At 40.5% G+C, this 22966-nt stretch overlaps 1 protein-coding gene and 1 pseudogene across 5 annotated transcripts in view; one reads left to right on the top strand and one right to left on the bottom strand.

Annotated features, from left to right (window-relative positions):
• Positions 1-22966, top strand: part of pop4 (POP4 homolog, ribonuclease P/MRP subunit) — a 50521-nt gene that overhangs the window by 1427 nt on the left and 26128 nt on the right. For 4 of the 5 annotated variants that reach the window (XM_088371745.1, XM_088371743.1, XM_088371741.1 and 1 more), the window contains exons 2-3: positions 3599-3654; positions 22739-22962. In XM_088371745.1, the coding sequence (XP_088227871.1) occupies positions 3599-3654; positions 22739-22962 (280 nt within the window). The remainder of the gene's footprint in view (positions 1-3598; positions 3655-22738; positions 22963-22966) is intronic. The other variant, XM_088371742.1, reaches the window with a different exon arrangement.
• Positions 7693-14915, bottom strand: LOC148400072 (uncharacterized; annotated as a pseudogene).

Genomic DNA, 22966 nt, shown 5'->3' with positions numbered 1-22966 from the left:
CGAAATATCCAATTTGCATTTAAAGTCAAAGTCAGCTTTATTGTCAATTTCTCCACATGCCAAAGACACACAAAGACACCGACATTTCGTTCCCCGCTATCCCACAGTGACAAGACATGGCCCACAATAGACAATCAAGTAAACAAGTAAACAACAGCGTGCTGAATAAATAATGAATAAATAACACGACAAATAAATGAGAGGAGCAAAAAGGAGCAAGTAAGCGTACAGCAGACATTCCAGAAAATAGCGCAACAGTGCCACACGCTACGCAGAAGGGGGTAGCGAGTTCAGGGTCCTAACAGCCTGGAGAAAGAAGCTGTTGGCGAGTCTGGTGGTGCGGGAGCGCAGGCTCCTGTACCTCTTCCCAGAGGGCAGAAGGTCAAACAAAGAGTGAGCTGGGTGACTCACATCACTCGCAATCGTGGTTGCCTTGCGGGCGAGATGGGAGACGTAAACGTCCTTCAGGGAGGGGAGCGAAGCACCAATTACCTTACCAGCCGTATTCACTATGCGCTGCTGGGCCTTCAAGTTCTGTTCAGTGCAGCTACCACCCCAGACAGCGATGCAACTCTCAATGGTGCCACGGTAGAATGGTGACAGGACTGCCTGAGGAGCACAAGCACGCCTGAGCTTCCGCAGGAAGTACAGGCGGCGCTGAGCCTTCTTTGCCAGTGACGCGGTGTTTGCGGACCAGGAGAGGTCCTCACTGATGTGCACCCCCAGGAACTTGGTGCAGCTCACCCTCTCCACCACAGCACTGTCGATGATCAGCGGCAGGTGTTTTGTGTGACCCTTCCGGAAGTCAACAACGATTTCCTTGGTCTTGTGTACGTTCAGCAGGAGGTTGTTGTCCCTGCACCACGTGGTCAGAAGGTCAACTTCCGACCTGTACCGAGTCTCGTCGCCCTTCGTGATGAGGACCACCAGAGTCGTGTCGTCAGCAAACTTCACTATGCGGTTGTCGCTTTAGGTTGCAGTGCAGTCATGCGTCAGCAGGGTGAAGAGCAATGAACTGAGCACGCAGCCCTGGGGGGCCCCCGTGCTCAGCGTGATGCTGGCGGAGATTTTGTCGCCAACACGCACCACCTGAGGCCTCCGACAGAGGAAGTCCAGTAGCCAGTTGCAGAGGGAGGTACTGAGGCCCAGCTCGTCGAGTTTGCAGATGAGTCTCTGCGGCACAATGGTGTTGAAGGCAGAGCTGAAGTCCACAAACAGCAATCTCACATATGAGTCCTTTTTCTCCAGGTGGGTGAGGGCCGGGTGGAGGGCAGAGCAGATGGCATCCTCAGAGGACCGTTTGGCACGGTACGCAAACTGGAAAGGGTCAATGGTGGGGGGGAGAACGGATTTGATGTGCTCCATGACAAGCCGCTCAAAGCACTTCATGATGATGGGCGTCAGTGCCACGGGGCGGTAGTCATTGAAGCAGGACGGTGCAGGTTTCTTCGGCACAGGAACGATGGTGGCAGCCTTTCCCCCTCATACAATGGCACGGTCCGCCCGATAGCACGCTAGCCGCTCCAGATGCACGGCAGAGTCTGGAATGTTGTCAGTCAACCAGGTCTCGGTGAACACGAGCACACAGCAGTTCCGCACCGTCCGGTTCGTAGACCTCAGCAGGTGAACGTAATCCATTTTGTTGTCCAGCGATTGAACATTCGGCAGAAGAATGGAAGGCACCGCCGGGCGAGCTGGGTTTGCCGCCAGCCTGGCCCGGACGCCTCCGCGCTTGCCCCTCTTCTGCCTCCTCGCACACCGTTTCCGACGGCTCCCAACCGGGGGAGGAATAGCGGGCGAGGTCGGCGACGTTTCAGGACGTAGCAGTCCGAGCGCCTTTAATGTCGCCGCTTCAAAGTCCAGAACGCTACAAAACCCACTTCTGCCGATGTCGAGCAGAATCTGCCTGCTGTACTTGTAGCACGACATAGCTCGGCCAGACGAACACATAAGACTGTCGGACGAACACTCATTAAACGAACAAATCACCGTACTGACGGGACAGAGAGTGGCCGCTGCGTGTGCACGCGCCGCCATCTTGAAAATATTAAAGAGACCGCACCAAAACAACAATTCCCAGAGGCTCCTCAGGGCTCAACGAGGCTACTCAGAACAGGAGTAAAAGAGGGGCCAGTGATGATAATGAGAAATTCAGACAAAACCAAAAGCATTTCTGTTCCAAAAATTCAAAATTGAAGAATTATGGCACAAAAGTTGACCGCACGCCAGCAGAAGGCAGGGAGTGCCCATGCAATTGTGGATCCAACCCCCCCCCTAAAAAAAAAAATAAATAAAATTGAGGAATTATTAACTTTATTAACTTTTTGTATTAACTTTTTTTTGTACTTTTTCTTCAATATCAGTCCAAGTTTCTTCAGGTATTTCTTTCAATCCAGGTTATTTCTTTTCCATTGTCCTTCTAGTTTGTCTGACAGTACAATTACACTGTCTCAGATCTTGTAAATTTCTGTTCAATGTTTTCATTTAGATTTTTTTATATCAACTTGCTTTTGAGTGAACTGCAAGCTGGTTTTAATTTCTTGCTGGCAGCAGTATTGCGACAACAGCGGGCTTATTTTCGGCAGCATTTTGGCGCTACTTTTGTCACACCATTTGCCTAATTAGCAAAAGTTTTAGCCAGAGTTTTAGAGAAAAAAGACGAGGATCGTGCCAGGGAAATAGACAAGTCGAACGGGATCAGGAACTGCTTCAGCTGGGCATGGCTCGAGAGCAGCGTCATCTTACAACTCGGAACACAAAGATGCTCTTAAAGCAATGCGACAGTGAGCACCTGGCGCGCTGCTGTTGCGCGATCAAACTAAATTAAGCTCCCTGCTCACTGAGGTCCACTTAAATTTTGGAAAGTACATCTGGACTTTAAAAATATTTGTTAAATTTCAGCGACGGCTCTGACACAATAATGCGATCAGCGCGGTGCAGTTGCGCGGTCGGTGATGCGCTACGTTTGCGCGTTCGGCGTTGCCCCTGGCCCCCTGCAACCCTCAATGGGGGCCTGCGGCCCCTAATGGGGGCCTGTGGCCCCCGGCCCACTGCGGCCCCCATGGGGGGGGCACAGGACCCTGGCCCCCTGCGTCAAGGGGGGGGGAGCACAGTCCCCCCTAGTGGGGCATGTGGCCCCCAGACCCTGGCTACTTTTCAGTGGTTCTTTTCATTTGCCGTTCTCATCCCTGCTGTTGGTTTATAAGTGCAGTGAATAGATATTTCTGTTGTTGTAATAGATCGTTTACCTGTAAAACTGTCATGTAATCGTCCTCGGGCCTGGATTCTTATTTTTGTTTGTTGGTCTTTGTTTTTGTTTTGGTGGGATGATTTCACTGGGTTCTGTATGTTGGCAATCCTCTTTTGATGGTCACAGGGTCTCCGAAGGGCGCGCGCCGCTAGGGTTGCCGCTCCGAGTCTCAGGAAAGCACATGCAGCATCAGGGTCAGGGCTTGACAAACCTGTTAAAAACCTGGACTTTGTGTTGTAGCCTGTTATGGTCCTCAGACCATCCCAGACATGAAATGGTCTAGCTTCTGTTAATGTTATTGCTTTACGATTCTAAAGTAGTTTTTTACATGACTCTTTATTCTAACAGAGGCAGCCGTGGACACCTATATTCCCTGTGACCTTGAAAAAGTTCTTGGCGTTAAGGTGAGTCAATCACATTATTTATTTTGCTTTGACTAATGAGAGAGAGGTCTTGCCACAGAACAACACATTTATGAAATCTGAATGTAGTACTACTTTTATTTCTTGTTTGACAGGACTCCAGACAAACTTTTACTTTTGGAGGAAGACACTGTAACTTGACTTGCAAATTAATATTTAACGCGATTTTTCTTGCAGGGCGTTTTTCAATGGATTTTGGTGCTCATATATATATATATATATATATATATATATATATATATATATATATATATATATATATATATATATATATATATATATGTATATGTATATACTACACTACCGTTCAAAAGTTTGGGGTCACCCAAACAATTTTGTGTTTTCCATGAAAAGTCACACTTATTCACCACCAAACATTGTGAAATGAATAGAAAATAGGGTCAAGACATTGACAAGGTTAGAAATAATGATTTGTATTTGAAATAAGATTTTTTTTACATCAAACTTTGCTTTCGTCAAAGAATCCTCCATTTGCAGCAATTACAGCATTGCAGACCTTTGGCATTCTAGCTGTTAATTTGTTGAGGTAATCTGGAGAAATTGCACCTCACGCTTCCAGAAGCAGCTCCCACAAGTTGGATTGGTTGGATGGGCACTTCTTGCGTACCATACGGTCAAGCTGCTCCCACAACAGCTCAATGGGGTTCAGATCTGGTGACTGCGCTGGACACTCCATTACCGATAGAATACCAGCTGCCTGCTTCTGCTCTAAATAGTTCTCGCACAATTTGGAGGTGTGTTTGGGGTCATTGTCCTGTTGTAGGATGAAATTGGCTCCAATCAAGCGCTGTCCACTGGGTATGGCATGGCGTTGCAAAATGGAGTGATAGCCTTCCTTATTCAGAATCCCTTTTACCCTGTACAAATCTCCCATCTTACCAGCACCAAAGCAACCCCAGACCATCACATTACCTCCTCCATGCTTAACAGATGGCGTCAAGCATTCTTCCAGCATCTTTTCATTTGTTCTGCGTCTCACAAACGTTCTTCTTTGTGATCCAAACACCTCAAACTTGGATTCATCCGTCCACAACACTTTTTTCCAGTCTTCCTCTGTCCAATGTCTGTGTTCTTTTGCCCATCTTAATCTTTTTCTTTTGTTGGCCAGTCTCAGATATGGCTTTTTCTTTGCCACTCTGCCCCGAAGCCCAGAATCCCGCAGCCGCCTCTTCACTGTAGATGTTGACACTGGTGTTTTGCGGGTACTATTTAATGAAGATGCCAGTTGGGGACCTGTGAGGCGTCTGTTTCTCAAACTAGAGACTCTAATGTACTTATCTTCTTGCTCAGTTGTGCAACGCGGCCTCCCACTTCTTTTTCGACTCTGGTTAGAGCCTGTTTGTGCTGTCCTCTGAGGGGGGTAGTACACACCGTTGTAGGAAATCTTCAATTTCTTAGCAATTTCTCGCATGGAATAGCCTTCATTTCTAAGAACAAGAATAGACTGTCGAGTTTCAGATGAAAGGTCTCTTTTTCTGGCCATTTTGAGCATTTAATTGACCCCACAAATGTGATGCTCCAGAAGCTCAATCTGCTCACAGGAAGGTCAGTTTTGTAGCTTCTGTAATGAGCTAAACTGTTTTCAGATGTGTGAACATGATTGCACAAGGGTTATCTAATCATCAATTAGCCTTCTGAGCCAATGAGCAAACACATTGTACCATTAGAATTAGTTGCTGGAAATGGGCCTCTGTACACTTATGTAGATATTGCACCAAAAACCAGACATTTGCAGCTAGAATAGTCATTTACCACATTGGCAATGTGTATTTCTTTAAAGCTAAGACTACCGTAATTTCCGGACTATAAGCCGCGACTTTTTTCCAAAATTTTGGACCCTCCAGCTTATAGTCAGGTGCGGCTTATATAAGATTTTTTTCGAGATTTTTGTGATGACTTGATCACTTTTACTCTTAACACTATTATATACAGTAAAAGCTACAAAACAAATAACTCGTTTTCAAATCAGATGAGTAAAAACTGGTCAAATATTTAAAAAAAAAGCTATTATTAAAAGTGAAGACAATTTGCAATTCTAGTAATATGACACGAATTTGATGCACAATTTGTCTTCGCGGGCCACATAGAATGATGTGGCGGGCCGTATCTGGCCCCCGGGCCTTGAGTTTGACACCTGTGCTCTGAACCCTTTCTCTTACTCTGCCATATCACTCAGAGATTACACAAAGCAGTGGTGCTGTTTGGACAATCTGCATTGTAATTGTACTAAGTTCATCTTGTTTTTCCTTTTTTTAATTACTTCAATGGTTTCTTTTAAATCAAACAAGTTGTTTGATAACAACAACTTGTTTGATATAGAAGAATTGAATTTAAATGCTGATTGATTGGGTTTTAATACAATGCAGATTACTTCACTGGTTTCTTTTAAATCAAACAAGTTGTTTGATAACAGAGCCGCGGGTTGCCAAACCCTGGTATATATGTATCAGGGACGTGCGGTCAGAGGAGGCAAGGGAGGCCACGCCTCCCCTGCCATCATGAAAAGGGGAAAAAAACAAATTGTTTTTATTATAAAGTCATTTTCCTTTTAATTTCAGTAGTTTTGTATCATTTTGAACCAAAATCGCTGAAGTTTTATAGCAATGTTAAAACCGAAGACTATACGCTAGGGGAAGCCAACTTCCTGCCTTGCCTCCTGCAGTTAGACTGAACTGCTGTCTGTCTCTGTCGCTGTTTAAGGGTGTTTTCACACTTGGTCCCTTTCACCCCTCGAAGCGAACTCAGATCGATGACTCAGCATTTTTTGCGCATATGTGAACGCGCCAACCGTACTCAGACCCCTTTAAAACGAACCGTACTGAGACCACCTCAGGAGGTGGTCTCAGTACGGTTCGCTAAAAAGTCAACGGTACGGTTCACCTAATCTGTGCATTGTGAACACAAAGCGCACTGGGTTCACTTCGCCTTTTTGCACTGTATTGTAACCTCCTTGGTTTGCTGTAGATTGGTCACGTGACTGCAGGTGCAAAAACAAAACTGTAGAGAACAGAGAATCCAAAGTATGGCAGCAGTAAGTCATGGTCGTGACCGTGGTTCTAATAGTAAATGTAGAGAAGCATGTGCCGTTCAAAGTTCTGCCACGGCACCTGGACGCGGCATAGTTTGGGGAGAAGACGAAACGGAATGTCTTTTGGAAATTTGGAACGACGACAGCCTTAAATCACAACTATCTACGACCCACCTTAATGCGAAAGTATTTCAAGAATTTTCTGAGAGAATGAAAGCAGCCGGTTTTGATAGAACTTCTATACAATGCAGAATAAAAGTGAAAAAACTAAAGTATTTAGCTACTCGAGATAAAATGCGAAGAAATAGGGAGTCAGGGGATATCAAAAACTACCCAGAATGCAGTGCAGTGGGAGTGTGAGAGCTCTAGAACACCTAGTGTGAACAGAAAGAGGACTGAGGCCCCATCAAGGCTGAACTGAACCAGAAAGAGAACTCTGTCCTCTTTGAAACACACTCACAATGTGAACACAAAAAGAACTGAGTTCGTTTCCTCTTGGTCCACTTTTTGGTCCACTTAAAGAGGACTGAGTTCGGTTCTTTTAAAAGGGTCCAGGTGTGAAAACAGCCTTAGTGTTCAAATACTGTGGCTATATTAACTAATTTCCGTAGTTAAGCTGATGTATATAATATCTAATGTTTTTTGTCATCTGTCTGTAACATCATGTTTCTTTAGATCACATATGTCAGAGTTACGGCCCGTGGGCCAGATCCGGCCCGCGAATTGATTATCTATGGCCCCCTGGATGATATTGAATTACTATTAGAACTGGCCCGCAGGCCACAGCAGCCCGCTGGTGTTTTGCACTCACCAACACTACATTTCCCACAATGCAACGGTAGCCCGCAATGTCACTGCAGCGCCCACAATCGGCTTCATTATTCATTAGTAGTCAGAGCAGAGATCAACTTTCTGATACCCCCCTCCTCAAAAACGGCTAAACGTAAGCTGGACGTTGAGAACAGGGGGTCTCAGGCCAGGTGGGAGGCAGAGTACATGTTTACGGAGGTAAGAGGCAAACCTATGTCTTCTGTGTGGAGAAAAAATTTAATTTAAGAAGGCACTATCAAACGTCTAAGAAACACAGACATGAACAAAAGCTACAGAAGGTGGAAGAATTAAAACGAGGCCTTAAGTCCAGACAGGCTATATTCACATATGCTAAATCACAAAGCGAGGCTGCTGTCAAGGCTTTTTAATTCAGTTACATTTGTTTCTACAAGATGTGATTTTTCTTTGAAGGAAGTATTGTTTTGTCTGTGTGCCATAAATTTTTGTATTTTATTTATTAATATTTATTTTTCAGTTGAATGGACTCAGGGAAAATTGCAGATAAGAGCCATGAAAAAGAATACAACTGATTTGATTAATTTTTTTATTTTACTATTTGAAAGCAGTGATCGGTAGATCATAGAGCAGCACAATAATAAATTTTCAGTTTATAATGCATGCACTTTTATTTATGCACTTATCTTGATATTGAGAAACACATTTTGTTTTTAAAACCAATTTAATTTTTTGCTGTTTGCTGTTGAAAATGTTTTCCCTTGAAGTTACTGACAAAGCCATAACATAATATTGCCATATTCATTTAATCATGAAATAATGTACACTGTGTTAGGTCTGGGTTCAATAGGCTATGTGCAATCATTTCGATATGTTTTAATAAACATTGAACCAGTCCGGCCCTCGGCTTGTAGCAAATTTGTTTTTTTGGCCCTCGGTGTGTTTGACTTTGACATCCCTGCTTGATGAACAAAACGGCTTTGAAAAGAAACCCAACGGAGGCAAAGAAAAAAAGGAGGGCAGGGAGCGCGAATGATCCCGGGATGCTTCATGCGCCCGCCTGTAGAATGAGTGATCTCAAGTTCAAATTTACAGTGAACAACTGAGGAGCAGTCATCCATTTATTTAGTTTTACATTTGTTTTTGTTTTTTTGTTTTTTTTTTACATTTCGTTTTACAATAGAGGATTACATATGCTAACGATTTTCAACTATGGATTTTCGGTCGAAGCAGGAGGTCATCAGTAAAGGAAGACCAACTCCGGAGTTAAAAGGTTTTATTCGGACAACGGGACTTCGGAGCATGTCTTTTCAAATGGAGTGGTACGCACGATCGAAAACAAGTTTTTGATTCCATGTTTTATTGAGTGTTTTGATGTGGGAAGATATGGGATTTTAATTAAAATAGTTCAAATCAAACAATGAATAAGCTACTCTAGAGCAGCGTTCCCCAACCTTTTTTGTGACACCGTAAGCCTTACGGCTTACAGGGGTGTCAAACTCATTTTTTTCGCGGGCCGCATTGTAGTAATAGCTTCTTTCAGAGGGCCATTATGACTGTCAACCCAAATAAATGTATGAGCACCTCATATTAAATACAATAAAAGCTACAAAACAAAGTGACAAATAACTTGTTTTCAAATCAGAAGAGTAAAAACTCATCAAATATTAAAAAAAAAAAAGATATTATTAAAAGTGAAGGCAATTTGCAATTCTAGTAATGACACACCCATTTGATGCACAATTTGTCTTTGCGAGCCACATAAAATGATGTGGTGGGCCGTATCTGGGCCCCCCGGACAAATTTTACCGGAGGGGGGGCGTCAGTGCCTCCCCAGTCATGAACCTCACCGCACATCACTGGTATGTATATATGTGTATATATGTATATGTGTGTATATATATATATATATATATATATATATATGTGTGTGTGTGTGTGTGTGTGTGTATATATATATGTGTGTGTGTGTGTGTGTGTATATATATATATATATATATATATATATATATATATATATATATATATATATATATATATATATACACCGTATTTTCCGGACTATAAGTCGCTCCGGAGTATAAGTTGCACCAGCCATAAAATGCCCCAAAAAGTGAAAAAAAACAAATAAGTCGCTCCGGAGTATAAGTCGCATTTTGGGGGCAATTTATTCGACAAAATCCCACACCAAAAACAGTCATGAACGAGCAACAACAGGCTAAACGATAGGGATGCTAACGTGACAAACACAAACAAAGAGCTGAGAACCTGACGTAACATATAGAGTGATTAAGGACAACTATTACATGAATAACATGTTTATAAAACCATCGGTGTCACTCCAATTCATTAAATAGCAACAACAGGCTAAACGATAGGTATGCTAACGTGACAAACACAAACAAAGAGCTGAGAACAGGCCTGACGTAACATATAGAGTGATTATGGACAACTATTACATGAATAACATGTTTATAAAACCATCAGTGTCACTCCAATTCATTAAATCCATCGATCGTTCTTTGTCAACAATGGGTGCGCGTGGCTGAGGGCGCTTGCACTTCAAAATATTCCACAGGCTCACATAACAAAAGATAAACTATATTTCAAATAACTATAATATAAGCCAATAATATTATCAAACCATCTGTGCACTTTAAATCCATCGATCAAATTCCTCGTCCTTTGTCAACATTGCCGCGTGTGCGCCCTGACGTCAGCCTCGTCTTTATTCCACAGATCTAGTATATGACTATATTGTAGCGTTAACAAAGTACAAGGAAAGACATGGGTTTGGTAAACGGCTCTTTATTTAACAAAACAAACTTCCAAGCGTGTGGCGGCGTGGACTTCCAGCCACCGATGTGGAAGAGAGCTCCATACAATAGGACCGGGCATGCGTAATGGACATGTCCGAGCCCCATGCACCGTCTGCGGACAGCCACTCGGCCGAGCGCCGGCCCCCGACTCAGTAGAGTAAGAGCGGGCGTGCGTAAAAGCCATAATAGTTTTTTAAACCTTCTATGTCACTCCAAATCCTTAATTCCTTCAAACTCTTTGTCCTCCGTGTCACTTAGAAATGATCACCGCTAATGATGCCGGTAGTCCTTACGTGGGTACGTTTGTCCTTTATGTAAACAACCGCCGCGCCGCGCCGTGCCACTGACGTCACTTGAAATAGTAATCTCGTGATAGTAATCTCTTGGTACATCACGGTTCTCCAAACTTTCTTTCTGCTGCTCGATTACTGTTTTCAGCTACATATTTTACAACTTGAAGTTTGTAACCTGCAAAATATGAGTTTCTTTTTGGTGCCATTTTTCTTAAGCCCACCCAGTTGATGAGTCACGGCCAACGGTGAAATTTAGAGCGCCCTCATCCAGTTTTGTCTGAAAATATAATTTTTTTCAGATGTAGTTTTTTGTTTAGTTTATTTGGTTGTTTTATCAAAGTCAAAGTCTGCTTTGTTGTCGATTTTTTTTCATATACCAAGACACACAAAGAGATTGAAATTACGTTCCCACTATCCCACTATATGCATACAAGCAACACAAAAAAAACCAAGAAGGCACAAACAATGAATAAATAAGAGTGTTGAATAAATGATAAATAAACAAATAATAATAAATAATAATAATAAATATAAGAGGAGCAAAAATGGAGCAAGTGTACATACAGCAGGCAGTGGACTTGGATACGGTGCTTTAAAGTGTTAATATCTTTATTTGATGTTTTCTCTATTTTTTATGTTTTGAATATGTTCAAGATAACATATAAAAGCATGTGAAGTGATCAACTATACTAAAAATAACATGGGAAGTGGTCAACTATACTTGTAAGTAAGTGATGTCTTAATGATCAAGTAAAAATTTGTGAAAAAAACATATCTAAGTCGCTCCTGAGTATAAGTCGCCCCCTCACCCAAACTATGAAAAATAACGCGACTTATAGTCCGGAAATTACAGTACACTTGTTTTGCTTAGGTTTAAGGATAATCTATTGCTGTCCAACCATACCTTTAATTTGCTTAATTCATTATTTATTAGTCTTGTTAAGGTGTATAAATCACTACCAGAACAAAAAAATATTTGTGTCATCTGCAAACAAAACCATCTTCAAAATATGTGATACCTTGCATATATCATTTATATATAATATAAAAAGTTTAGGGCCCAACACTGACCCCTGAGGGAAGCCACAAATAATGTCCAAACACGTTGAACAAGTGTCACCCAACTTCACAAACTGCTTCCTTTTTGTAAAATAAATTGATCCACTCTAATGGTTTCCCCCTGATGCCATACCGATGTAATTTATTGAATAATATTTCATAATTTAATGTGTCAAATGCCTTTCTTAGATCTATGAATATCCCAACTGTATATTGTTTTAGGCCTATTGCGTTAGTAATTTCCTCCACTGAGTCAATTAGTGCAAGTGATGTTGCTCTTTTGGATCTAAATCCATATTGACTTTCAGTGAGTAAATTATATTTATCTATGAATTTCTCCAGTCGGTTATTGAAACGTTTTTTCCAGTATTTTAGAGAATTGTGATAGTAATGATACAGGTCTGTAGTTTGTGAAGTGGTGTTTGTTCCCAGTTTTATACAAAGGTATGGTTTTTGCTATTTTCATTTTATCTGGAAATATACCGGTCTGAAATGATAGGTTACAGATGTACATATGTTAATGGTTTAGAAATCCCCTCAATCACTCGTTTTACAGTAGTCATATCAATATCATCTCAGTCTTTGGATGTCTTGTTTGTGCATTGGGAGACTATCTTTATAATTTCCTTCTCATCCGTTGCTTTGAGGAACATTGAGCTCAGATTCCTATCTATTAAACTATTATGCTCCTCAGATGTCACTGAATCTGGGATTTGTTTGGCCAGATCAGGTCCCACACTTACAGAGAATTTATTAAAGTTATTAGCCACTTCTTGCATATCATGCTTCTCAGTGTTATTGATAATAAAATATTTAGGATAATGATTTTTTTAGAGCCATTTTTATTACAGTATTCATTATATTCCATATTTCTTTGGTGTTATTTTTATTATCATTTAATATTTTACTGTAGTATTCTTTCCTAGCAGCTCTTTTAATATTAGTTAGTTTATTCTTATATTGTTTGTATTTATTTTCTGACTCTTTAATTCTCTGTCTTATAAATTCTCTGTAAAGTGTATTTTTCTTTTTACAGGCATTTTGTAAGCCCTTTGTGATCCAGGGATGATCTACATATTTTAGTTTCCTAGTATTTACTTTTACAGGACAGTATTTGTCATATAACTTTTTGAAAATTTTTAAGAATTCATCATATGCACAGTCAATGTTATTTTCACTGTATATAGTATCCCATTTTGTGACATTAAACCATTTTTAAATGCATTTATTGTTTCTTCTGTTTTAATTCTTCTGTATTCCTGTTTTTTGGCCGGTTGAGTAATTTTATAGTTAAAGTTAAAGTCCCAATGATCATCGTCACACACACATCTGGGTGTGGTGAAATTTGTCCTCTGCATTTAACCCATCCCCATGTGATTTTGATCCATCCCCTGGGGGAGAGGGGAGCAGTGAGCAGCAGCGGTGCCGCGCTCGGGAATCATTTGGTGATCTAACACCCCAATTCCAACCCTTAATGCTGAGTGCCAAGCAGGGAGGCAATGGGTCCCATTTTTATAGTCTTTGGTATGACCCGGCCGGGGTTTGAACCCACAACCTTCCAGTCTCAGGGCGGACACTCTACCACTAGGCCACTGAGCTGGTAAGTTGTCATCAAAAACCATAAAAACTGGCAAATGGTCACTGATGTCGCTGACTAATAACCCACTTATTGTGTTGTTTAAAATGTCATTTGTGAATATATTATCAATGAGAGTGGCACAGTGAGAAGTTATTCTGGTTGGTCTAGTGATTTTTGGAAACAAGTTCATGCTATAAAGTCTTCGGTCAGTTTGTGCTTGTTTGGATTGAGTAAATCAATGTTGAAGTCTCCACAGATGAAAATTGTTTTGCAACTGATTTTTGAAAACACCTCCTCCATCCATTCTGTGAACAGTTCAATGCTAGAACCTGGTGTCCGATACATACAGCTAATGATTATATTTTTCTTTTTTCTTTGAGTATTTCAATTGTTTTGCATTCCGATATGTTGTTAACTACCATTGACATTTCCTGTATCACCCTGACGTTTAATGTTTTTTCCACATAGATCACAACTCCTCCTCCACCTTTGTTTTGTCGATCTATGTGTATAAAGTCATATCCCTCCAGCTCAAAGTCCGCCCCTTTTACTGTGTTGATCCATGTTTCCGTGATTGCAATAATGTTGAATGGGCGAGTAAACTGATGAAGATAATCCTTAATGCTTGTGAAGTTGGCATACAGACTCCTACTGTTAATGTGTATCATAGACAGTTTGCTATCTTCATTGATTCTATTAAATTCTTCTTAAGTATAGTAGCTGCAGTTATTGTTGATTGAGTTGAAGAAGTTGTTATCCGGGTCTATATCATGTTCCATATCCAGTGAACTGTGGTCAGTGTATTGAAATGATTGGAGTTCCAGTTTGTCGTGTTCACTAATCCTCTGAGTTATGTTACTGTTGTCTTCAAGTGTCGATGCTTGACTTCTTTTGGTGTGTGTCATGGTTGTGAGTAGAGTTTACCTTACAGTCCTGTATGATGATCATTGGTATCTATTCAGCTCCTCGATACTTCTTACCATCAGCACTTTTGCTTCCTCCGGTGTTCCATCGAGCTTGATAAATATTTTACAGTTTGTAGTCCAGGTATGTTGAATTTTTTTCTGCTTCCTCAGGTAGCATGCTTTTTGGGCAATATCAGCATTGCACTTGGTCAGGTGCTCATTGATGTAGACGTCGGTTCCTCTCCGCTTTCTTCCTTGCTTTAATAATGCAATTTTGTGTTTTTTGTTGACAAACCGCATGATGACAGTGGATTTGTCTCCGGGGCTCCTCTTGGGCAGAGGGTGGCAAGCTTCGATGTTGTCGCAGTCCAGCTGTATCCCCTTGGACTGCAGGACGGTAGCCACCTGTTGCTCTGTGGAGCTAACATCCAGTTCACCGGGCTCACCTCCCTTGCCAGCGGCCAATGCCCGGGCGTATGATCGGGGTTTGATGTTTACTCCGGAGATGATCACTTCGTTCATTCTGGTGTCTTGCTCCAGGTCAGCAACCCTGCTTTCCAGGAAGGTGATTTTCTTTTCATTTTCCTCATTCTGGATGCGGAGAGCTTTAACCTCCTCAACCAGCTTAAGGATAGCTTTCTGCTCCAGCCTGACAGCCGAGACTTCTTCAGTGAGGAAGTCCAACGCCTTTTTAATATCTTCGACCTCCTCCACCGAAGAGAGGGGAGCCGTTGATGCCTTCTTCGGACCCATGTTTGGGACGTGCTAGTCCAGGAGGTTAGCTTACTTTGCGTTCGTTTGCTTGAAACGATGACGAGTTGCCTGCTAGCTGTCAAAAGTTCGTTTTTGTTCCTGTGAGGGAATAGATCTGCTCTCTACTCACCGACTTGTTGTTAAAATAATAAATTTACTGAAGTACATACACACAACAGCGGTAGTTACAGTCACAACCCGGCGAAACTCCCGCTCACTGTCAATTACTTCCGGGGAATTGTGAGGCGAAATATATATAATATATATATATAATGTCAAACTTCAGACAAGCCTGGACATGTACTGGCTTAAGCAGGGGGACACGTCTGGCACAGCAGGATTTAAGTCGCTGGAAACATAGTGTGGTACCGATGGTAGTCTTTGTTACTTTGGTCCTAGCTCTCTGCAGGTTATTCACTCGATCATTAACCCTAACCTTGACTTTCTTTAGAAATCAGACAATGTGATTTTCTGATTTTTTTTTTTAAATTTTGTCTCTCATAGTTGAAGTATACCTAAGATGAAAATTACAGCCATCTCTCATCATTTAGGTGGGAGAACTTGCACAATTGGTGGCTGACTAAATACTTTTTTGTCCCACTGTATAATGCCATTTTGTTTTGTTTTGTTTCGATTTTGTTTCAATGCTGATCCACTGGCTCTGAAGTAACCCATAACGAGATCGTGTTTCGAGCAAGTACGGGATCATGTCTACCAAGTCTGAAGCGCAAACGGAACACTCGTGTTACAGTAACAGATTTGTTCTTGATAAACATTTCCACAATGAAAGCGCGATACTCACCGGTCCAATTCATGTTAGCAACTGAGACACAATAACATTATTCAAAAACAAAACAAAACTGAAATGAAACGAAACAAAACAAAACGGCATTATATGAACTTTTCGAAAATAAAAAAAAAAATTTTTGGTTTCTTTAATTTATTTGCATTTTATTAAACCTACAAATGTATCAGATCATTTTGCCGGACCCTGTATTTATCAGTTTTTAATTTATTTTGTTTATTTTTATTAATTCATTTTGTAATTAGGGCTTCAGCAGCGACCGCTGCAAGGTCCTTATTGTTTTTGTAGGAATTCTTCTTTGTTTTTCTCCATAAATGATCGGAATTTGGACATCCTACACATGAATGAAAACTCAACAAACTTTGCACACACATTGGCCCTGGTAAAAAATGTTTAACATTGTTATAAAAATTAAATATAAACATTGTTATAAATGATACAAACAGGTTGGCCTTGTAGCACCACCTAGAGTTGAAAAATAAAACTCATTCCTGGTTTGTTGGACCGAGACCTATGAAAATTGACAAGCATGTGTAGCACCCAGAGATATGAAAAAAAAAAAAGGTCCATGCCAGCCAAAATCTAAAATGAACAGGCAAAGAATTGTGAATTTATGGAAGTCCAATTTCTTCCGGATTCGTCCGATAGACTTCAAACTTGGGCTGTACCATCTTAAGACCTGGGGCAACAGGGAAAATTATTTTGAGTTTCATAATACGATATGATGGGGCAGGGTATCAAATTTTGCATTTGATATTTTTTGAGGAATACACAAGAGGAAAATAATTCCTCTGCACCTGATCCAAAAATCTGAAACTTGACAACATAGTCAAGACCTGAGGACATACGTATTATATGATATTATCTTCCAACTATAACCCCGGATGACATCACAGTGTGTGTATATATATATATATATATATATATATATATATATATATATATCGTAATTTCCGGACTATAAGTCGCGGTTTTTTTCATAGTTTGGGTGGGGGGGCGACTTATACTCAGGAGCGACTTATATATGTTTTTTTCACAAAGTTTTACTTGATCATTAGGACATCACTTACTTACAAGTATAGTTGACCACTTCCCATGTTATTTTTAGTATAGTTGATCACTTCACATGCTTTTATATCTTTATCTTGAACATATTCAAAACATAAAAAATAGAGAAAACATCAAATAAAGAAATTAACACTTTAAAGCACCATATCTAAGTCCACTGTCTGCTGTATGTACACTTGCTCCATTTTTGCTCCTCTTATATTTTTTATTATTTATTATTATTTGTTTATTAATCATTTATTCAACACTCTTATTTATTCATTGTTTGTGCCTTCTTGGTTTTTTTTTGTGTTGCTTGTATGCATATGTGTACTATCTCACCGAGGGATAGTGGGAACGTAATTTCAATCTCTTTGTGTGTCTTGGTATATGAAAAAAAAATCGACAATAAAGCAGACTTTGACTTTGATAAAACAACCAAATAAACAAAACAAAAAACTACATCTGAAAAAAATTATATTTTCAGACAAAACTGGATGAGGGCGCTCTAAATTTCACCGTTGGCCGTGACTCATCAACTGGGTGGGCTTAAGAAAAATGGCACCAAAAAGAAACTCATATTTTGAAAGTTACAAACTTCAAGTTGTAAAATATGCAGCTGAAAACAGTAATCGAGCAGCAGAAAGAAAGTTTGGAGAACCGTGAAGAGATTACTATTTCAAGTGACGTCAGTGGCACGGCGCGGCGGTTGTTTACATAAAGGACAAACGTACCCACGTAAGGACTACCGGCATCATTAGCGGTGATCATTTCTAAGTGACACGGAGGACAAAGAGTTTGAAGGAATTAAGGATTTGGGGTGACATAGAAGGTTTGACAAACTATTGTAGATTTTACGCACGCCCGGTCCTACTCTACTGAGTCGGGGGCCGGCGCTCGGCCGAGTGGCTGCCCGCGAACGGTGCATGGGGCTCGGACATGGCCATTACGCACGCCCAGTCCTATACCATGGAGCTCTCGTGTCTGAAAGTCCACGCCGCCACACGCTTGGAAGTTTGTTTTGTTTAATAAAGAGCCGTTTACCAGACCCACGTCTATCCTTGTACTTTGTTAACGCTACAATATAGTTGTATACTAGAGCTGTGGAATAAAGACGAGGCTGACGTCAGGGCGCACGCGCGGCGATGTTGACAAAGGACGAGGAATTTGATCGATGGATTTAATGGATTTAAAGTGCACGGATGATTTGATAATATTATTGCTTATATTATAGTTATTTGAAATATAGTTTATCCATCATATGAGCCTGTGGAATATTTTGAAGTGCAAGCGCCCTCAGCCGCGCGCACCCATTGTTGACAAAGAACGATCGATGGATTCAATGAATTGGAGTGACACCGATGGTTTTATAAACATATTATTTATGTAATAGTTGTCCTAAATCATGGTATATGTTACGTCAGGCCCGTTCTCAGCGCCTCATTTGTGTTTGTCACGTTAGCATACCTATCGTTTAGCCGGTTGCTACTATATCATACGATCGATGGATTTAATGATTTGGAGTGACACCGATGGTTTTATAAACATGTTATTCATGTAATAGTTGTCCTTAATCACTCTATACGTTACGTCAGGCCCGTTCTCAGCTCTTTGTTTGTGTTTGTCACGTGAGCATACCTATCGTTTAGCCTGTTGTTGCTATCGTTTAGCCTGTTGTTGCTCGTTCATGACTGTTTATGGTGTCGGATAAATTGCCCCCCAAAATGCGACTTATACTCCGGAGCGACTTATATATGTTTTTTTTCACTTTTTGGGGCATTTTATGGCTGGTGCGACTTATACTCCGGAGCGACTTATAGTCCGGAAAATACGGTAATACTTTTTGGTAATCACAGAACTAATTTGAAACTAGAGATAAACCGGGATGGGGTTAGTATTGAAAGAGTGAATGAGATTATATTTTTAGGGGTGACAATAGATTATAAAATCAGTTGGAAATCACAAGTTAAACATGTACAAACTAAAATCTCAAGATGCATCGCAGTATTAAATAGAGCAAAACAGGCTCTAGATCATAAATCACTCCGCATCCTTTATAATACACTAGTTCTTCCATATTTCATGTATTGTGTAGAAATTTGGGGTAATAATTACATAAGCACAATATATCCACTTATTATTTTACAAAAAAAAAAGCAATACGGATCATTCATGGGGCAGGATACAGGGATCACACAAATTCATTATTCTTAGTCAAAACTCATCAAACTCAAAGATATAGTGGAATTCCGGACAGCACAAATACTTTACAAAGCAAATAATAATCTGTTGCCAACTAATATTCAGAATCTTTTCCCTGGAAGGGAAGGGGGTTATAATTTAAGGGGGACATTTAATTAATGGATAAGGAAGGCACGCACAACAAAAAAAGCATTCTGTATTTCAATTTGTGGAGTTAAGTTATGGAATACTTTGGAGGAAACGCTCAGGGAATGTTCAAACATCTATCAGTTTAAAAAAAGATATAAAGAAGAAATTATTTTTACAAGGTACAGAAATGAGGGTGTATGAGTATCAAGGGGTGCTTAGTAATTATTGAGTTACGTTTCTTTGTTGGTTTTGTTTGTCTGTTTGTCTTTGTTTTGTCATGCTGTTATTTTGTTTATTTTATCATTCAGGTATTTTTGTGTTGTATTTAAGGTATGTATGTATGTTAAATGTCTGTGTGTGAGATATACGTATGTATTAATATTGTGTAGGTACATGTTTAGTGTCTAGCGATCAGCAGGTGGGAGATGATTTAGTAATTTAGTATTTTGTTGGGATAACTGAGGCAAAATGATTTATAGCTGGGTATTTGGGATTATTAAAAGGGGGTGGGATTAAATAAATTATACTTCTTCCCACTCCTTTTCAGGCATGTGAATGTGATTTATGGTTTCTTGTGGTTATCTTTATTTCTACTTTTTTAGTTTGCGTGTATGTATGTATGTGTGCATATGTATATATGGGTATATGTATATTTTATAGGTATATATATGTATATGTATGTATGTATGTATGTCTGTATGTGTATATATGTATATGCATGTATTTTGTCATGTCTTTTCATTGTGTACAGTAATCATATTTGTCATGTCTTTTCATTGAGTACAGTAATAATATTTTTCTTTCTTTCACATGTTTGAAATAAACGAAACGAAACGAAACATTCCATATGATCCGTCTGGCACGGCAGGATTTGAGTCCCTGGTGACATAGTGTGTTACTGATGGTAGTCTTTGTTACTTTGGTCTCAGCTCTCTGCAGGTCATTCACTAGGTCCCACCGTGTTTTTCTGGGATTTTTGTTCATTTTGACCCCACGGGGTGAGATCTTCCGTGGAGCCCCAGATCGAGGCCGTTATTGACCAAATACTTATTTTCCACCATAATTTGCAAATGAATTCTTTAAAAATCAGACAATGTGATTTTCTGGATTTTTTAAAAATGTTGTCTCTCATAGTTGAGTGCACCTATGATAAAAATTACAGCCATCTCTCATCTTTCAAGTGGGAGAACTTGCACAATTGGTGGCTGACTAACGTAATTTTTGGACTATAAGTCGTGTGTTTTTTCATAGTTTGGGTGGGGGGGCGACTTATACTGAGGAGCGACTTATATGTGAATTTTTTCACACATTTTAAAAAGTTAAACTGCGATAAACGAACCGCGATGTAGCAAGGGATTACTGTAATTTGAATTTCAAGTGACGTCAGTGGCGCGGCACGGCGGTTCTTTACTAAAGGACAAAGATTCGATCACAGGATGACGAAGGGCCCCACGTACTACCGGCATCATTAGCGGCTTTCTTTGTAAGTGACACGGAGGACGAAGAGTTTGAAGGATTTAATGATTTGGAGTGACACAGAAGGTTTGAAAAACTATTATGGCTTTTACGCACGCCCGGTCCTACTGTACGGAGCTCTCGTTCACCTCCATCGATTGAAGTCGGGGGCCGGCGCTCGGCTGGGTGGCTGTCCGGGGACGGTGGATGGGGCTTGGACATGGCTTTTACCCACGCCCGGTCCTATTCTATGGAGCTCTCTTCCACCTCCGTGGCTGGAAGTGCCACCTCCAGGGATGGAAGTCCACGCCGCCACACACCTGGAAGTCGACACCGGTGCTTGGGGCCTATTTATGTTATAGTTATTTGATATATTTTATTTCGTATAGCAACTTGTATACGTTTTTATCGTTACAGTTCAGTACTTGTTGGCTCGTTGAACTCTTGTTTTGTTAAATAAAGAGACGTTTACCAAGCCCACGTCTTTCCTTGTACTTTGTCAACACTATATTATAGTTATATACTTGATCTGTGGAATAAAGACGAGGCTGACGTCAGGGCGCACGCGCGGCGTTGTTGACAAAGGATGAGGAATTTGATCAATAGATTTAATGATTTGGACTAACACAGATGGTTTGATAATATTGTTGCTTATATGATTGTTATTTGATATATACTTTATATATCGTTATGTGGGTCAGTGGAATATTTAGAATATTTAGACGTCAGCGGCACATACGCAGCATCGTTTCCTGTCCTTCTTGCGGAAACTCAGGCGAGCTAGTGCTCCTCCGGCCGTCATGACTACATTCTACCGTGGCACCATTGAGAGCGTCCTCTCCAGTTGTATCGCTGTCTGGGGTGGTAGCTGCACTGCATACAACATGAAGGCTCTGTAGCGCCTAGTGCACACGGCTGGTAAGATTATTGGCGCTTCACTCCCCTCCCTGAAGGGCATTTACGCCTCCCATCTCGCCCGCAAGACGGCCACGATTGTGAGTGATGTGAGTCACCCCGCTCACTCTTTGTTTGATCTTCTGCCCTCTGGGAAGAGGTACAGGAGCCTGCGCTCCCGCACCGCCAGACTCACCAACAGCTTCATTCTCCAGGCTGTTAGGATCCTGAACTCTCTTCCCCCTTCTGCGTCGCGTCCTGTACTTATTTATTGTGTTATTTGTTTATTTATTATTTATTCATCACTCTTATTTATTCATTGATTGTGCTTTCTTGTTTTATTTTTCTTGTGTTGTTTACTTGTATGTATATTGTGAACTGTCTTGTCACCGTGGGATAGTGGGAACGTAATTTCGATCTCTTTGTGTGTCTTGGCATGTGAAGAAATTGACAATAAAGCAAAGTCTGCTTTATTGTCAATTTCTTTGATAAAGGACGATCGATGGATTTAATGAATTGGAGTGACACAGATGGTTTTATAAATGTGTTATTTATGCAATAGTTATTTGAATAACTCTGAATGTTACGTCAGGCCTGTTCTCAGCTCTTCGTTTGAGTTTATGTCACGTTAGCATACCTGTCGTTTAGCCTGTTGTTGCTCGTTCATATCTGTTCTTGGTGTTGGATTTTGTCGAATAAATTTTCCCCAAAATGCGATTTGTACTCCGGAGCGACTTATATATGTTTTTTTTTTTCACGTTATTGTACATTTTATGGCTAATGCGACCTACATTCCGGAGCGACTTTTAGTCCGAAAAATACAGTGAATGCTTTTTTTGCCCCACTGTATGTACTTTTTGGGGGAAAAAAAAAAAAAAGTTTGTTTCTTTAATTTATTTGCATTTTATTAAACCTACAAATGTGCCAGATCATTTTGCCGGACCCTGTAGATAAGAAATAAAATAAATAGAATAAAAACTTAAGAATACAAAGAAACATGAGAAAATGAAAAAGTGGGAAGATATCTTGTGGTATGATGAGGTGAGTCATACTCCTACAGTATAAGAGTGAGAGAATGAAGAATGAAGAAAAAGTGTGTGATTGATAAGTTGTAATATTTGGTTTACCTTGCAGAGATGTTATAACTGTGACTGGTGTGTTTGAATACAGCCATAGAATAAGAATAAGAAGACGATTATTATGCAACGTGGCCAACAATATATAATGTTTATTATTCTCTGGTCTCTAACTGCATATTTGATTTTCTTTGGTGTACTTAATACTTTACCAGGCTCAGATTCACTCCAAAGCTCAAGCTTTCACCCAAGCATTCCTGAAGAGAAACACTGAGCTGGAGCCACAAAAGGATGCAAAAGGTTTGCTGAGTCATAAAGCCGTTATCTTGGAGTACTCTAGGTCTAATAAAAAGATACTGCACAAAAAGAGACCCAAAGGATTAAATGCTCAGCAGAAGAGGGAAATCAAGATCTTCCATATAAAAAGTGAACACCAGAGGTAG

This window comes from Syngnathus floridae, chromosome 3, assembly GCF_059516105.1.
Source record: "Syngnathus floridae isolate MCC-2025c chromosome 3, RoL_Sflo_1.0, whole genome shotgun sequence".
In the NCBI taxonomy this organism is placed as follows: domain Eukaryota; kingdom Metazoa; phylum Chordata; class Actinopteri; order Syngnathiformes; family Syngnathidae; genus Syngnathus; species Syngnathus floridae.
Note: the sequence above shows the minus strand (reverse complement) of the source record. Positions and strands in the feature narration are given on the sequence as shown.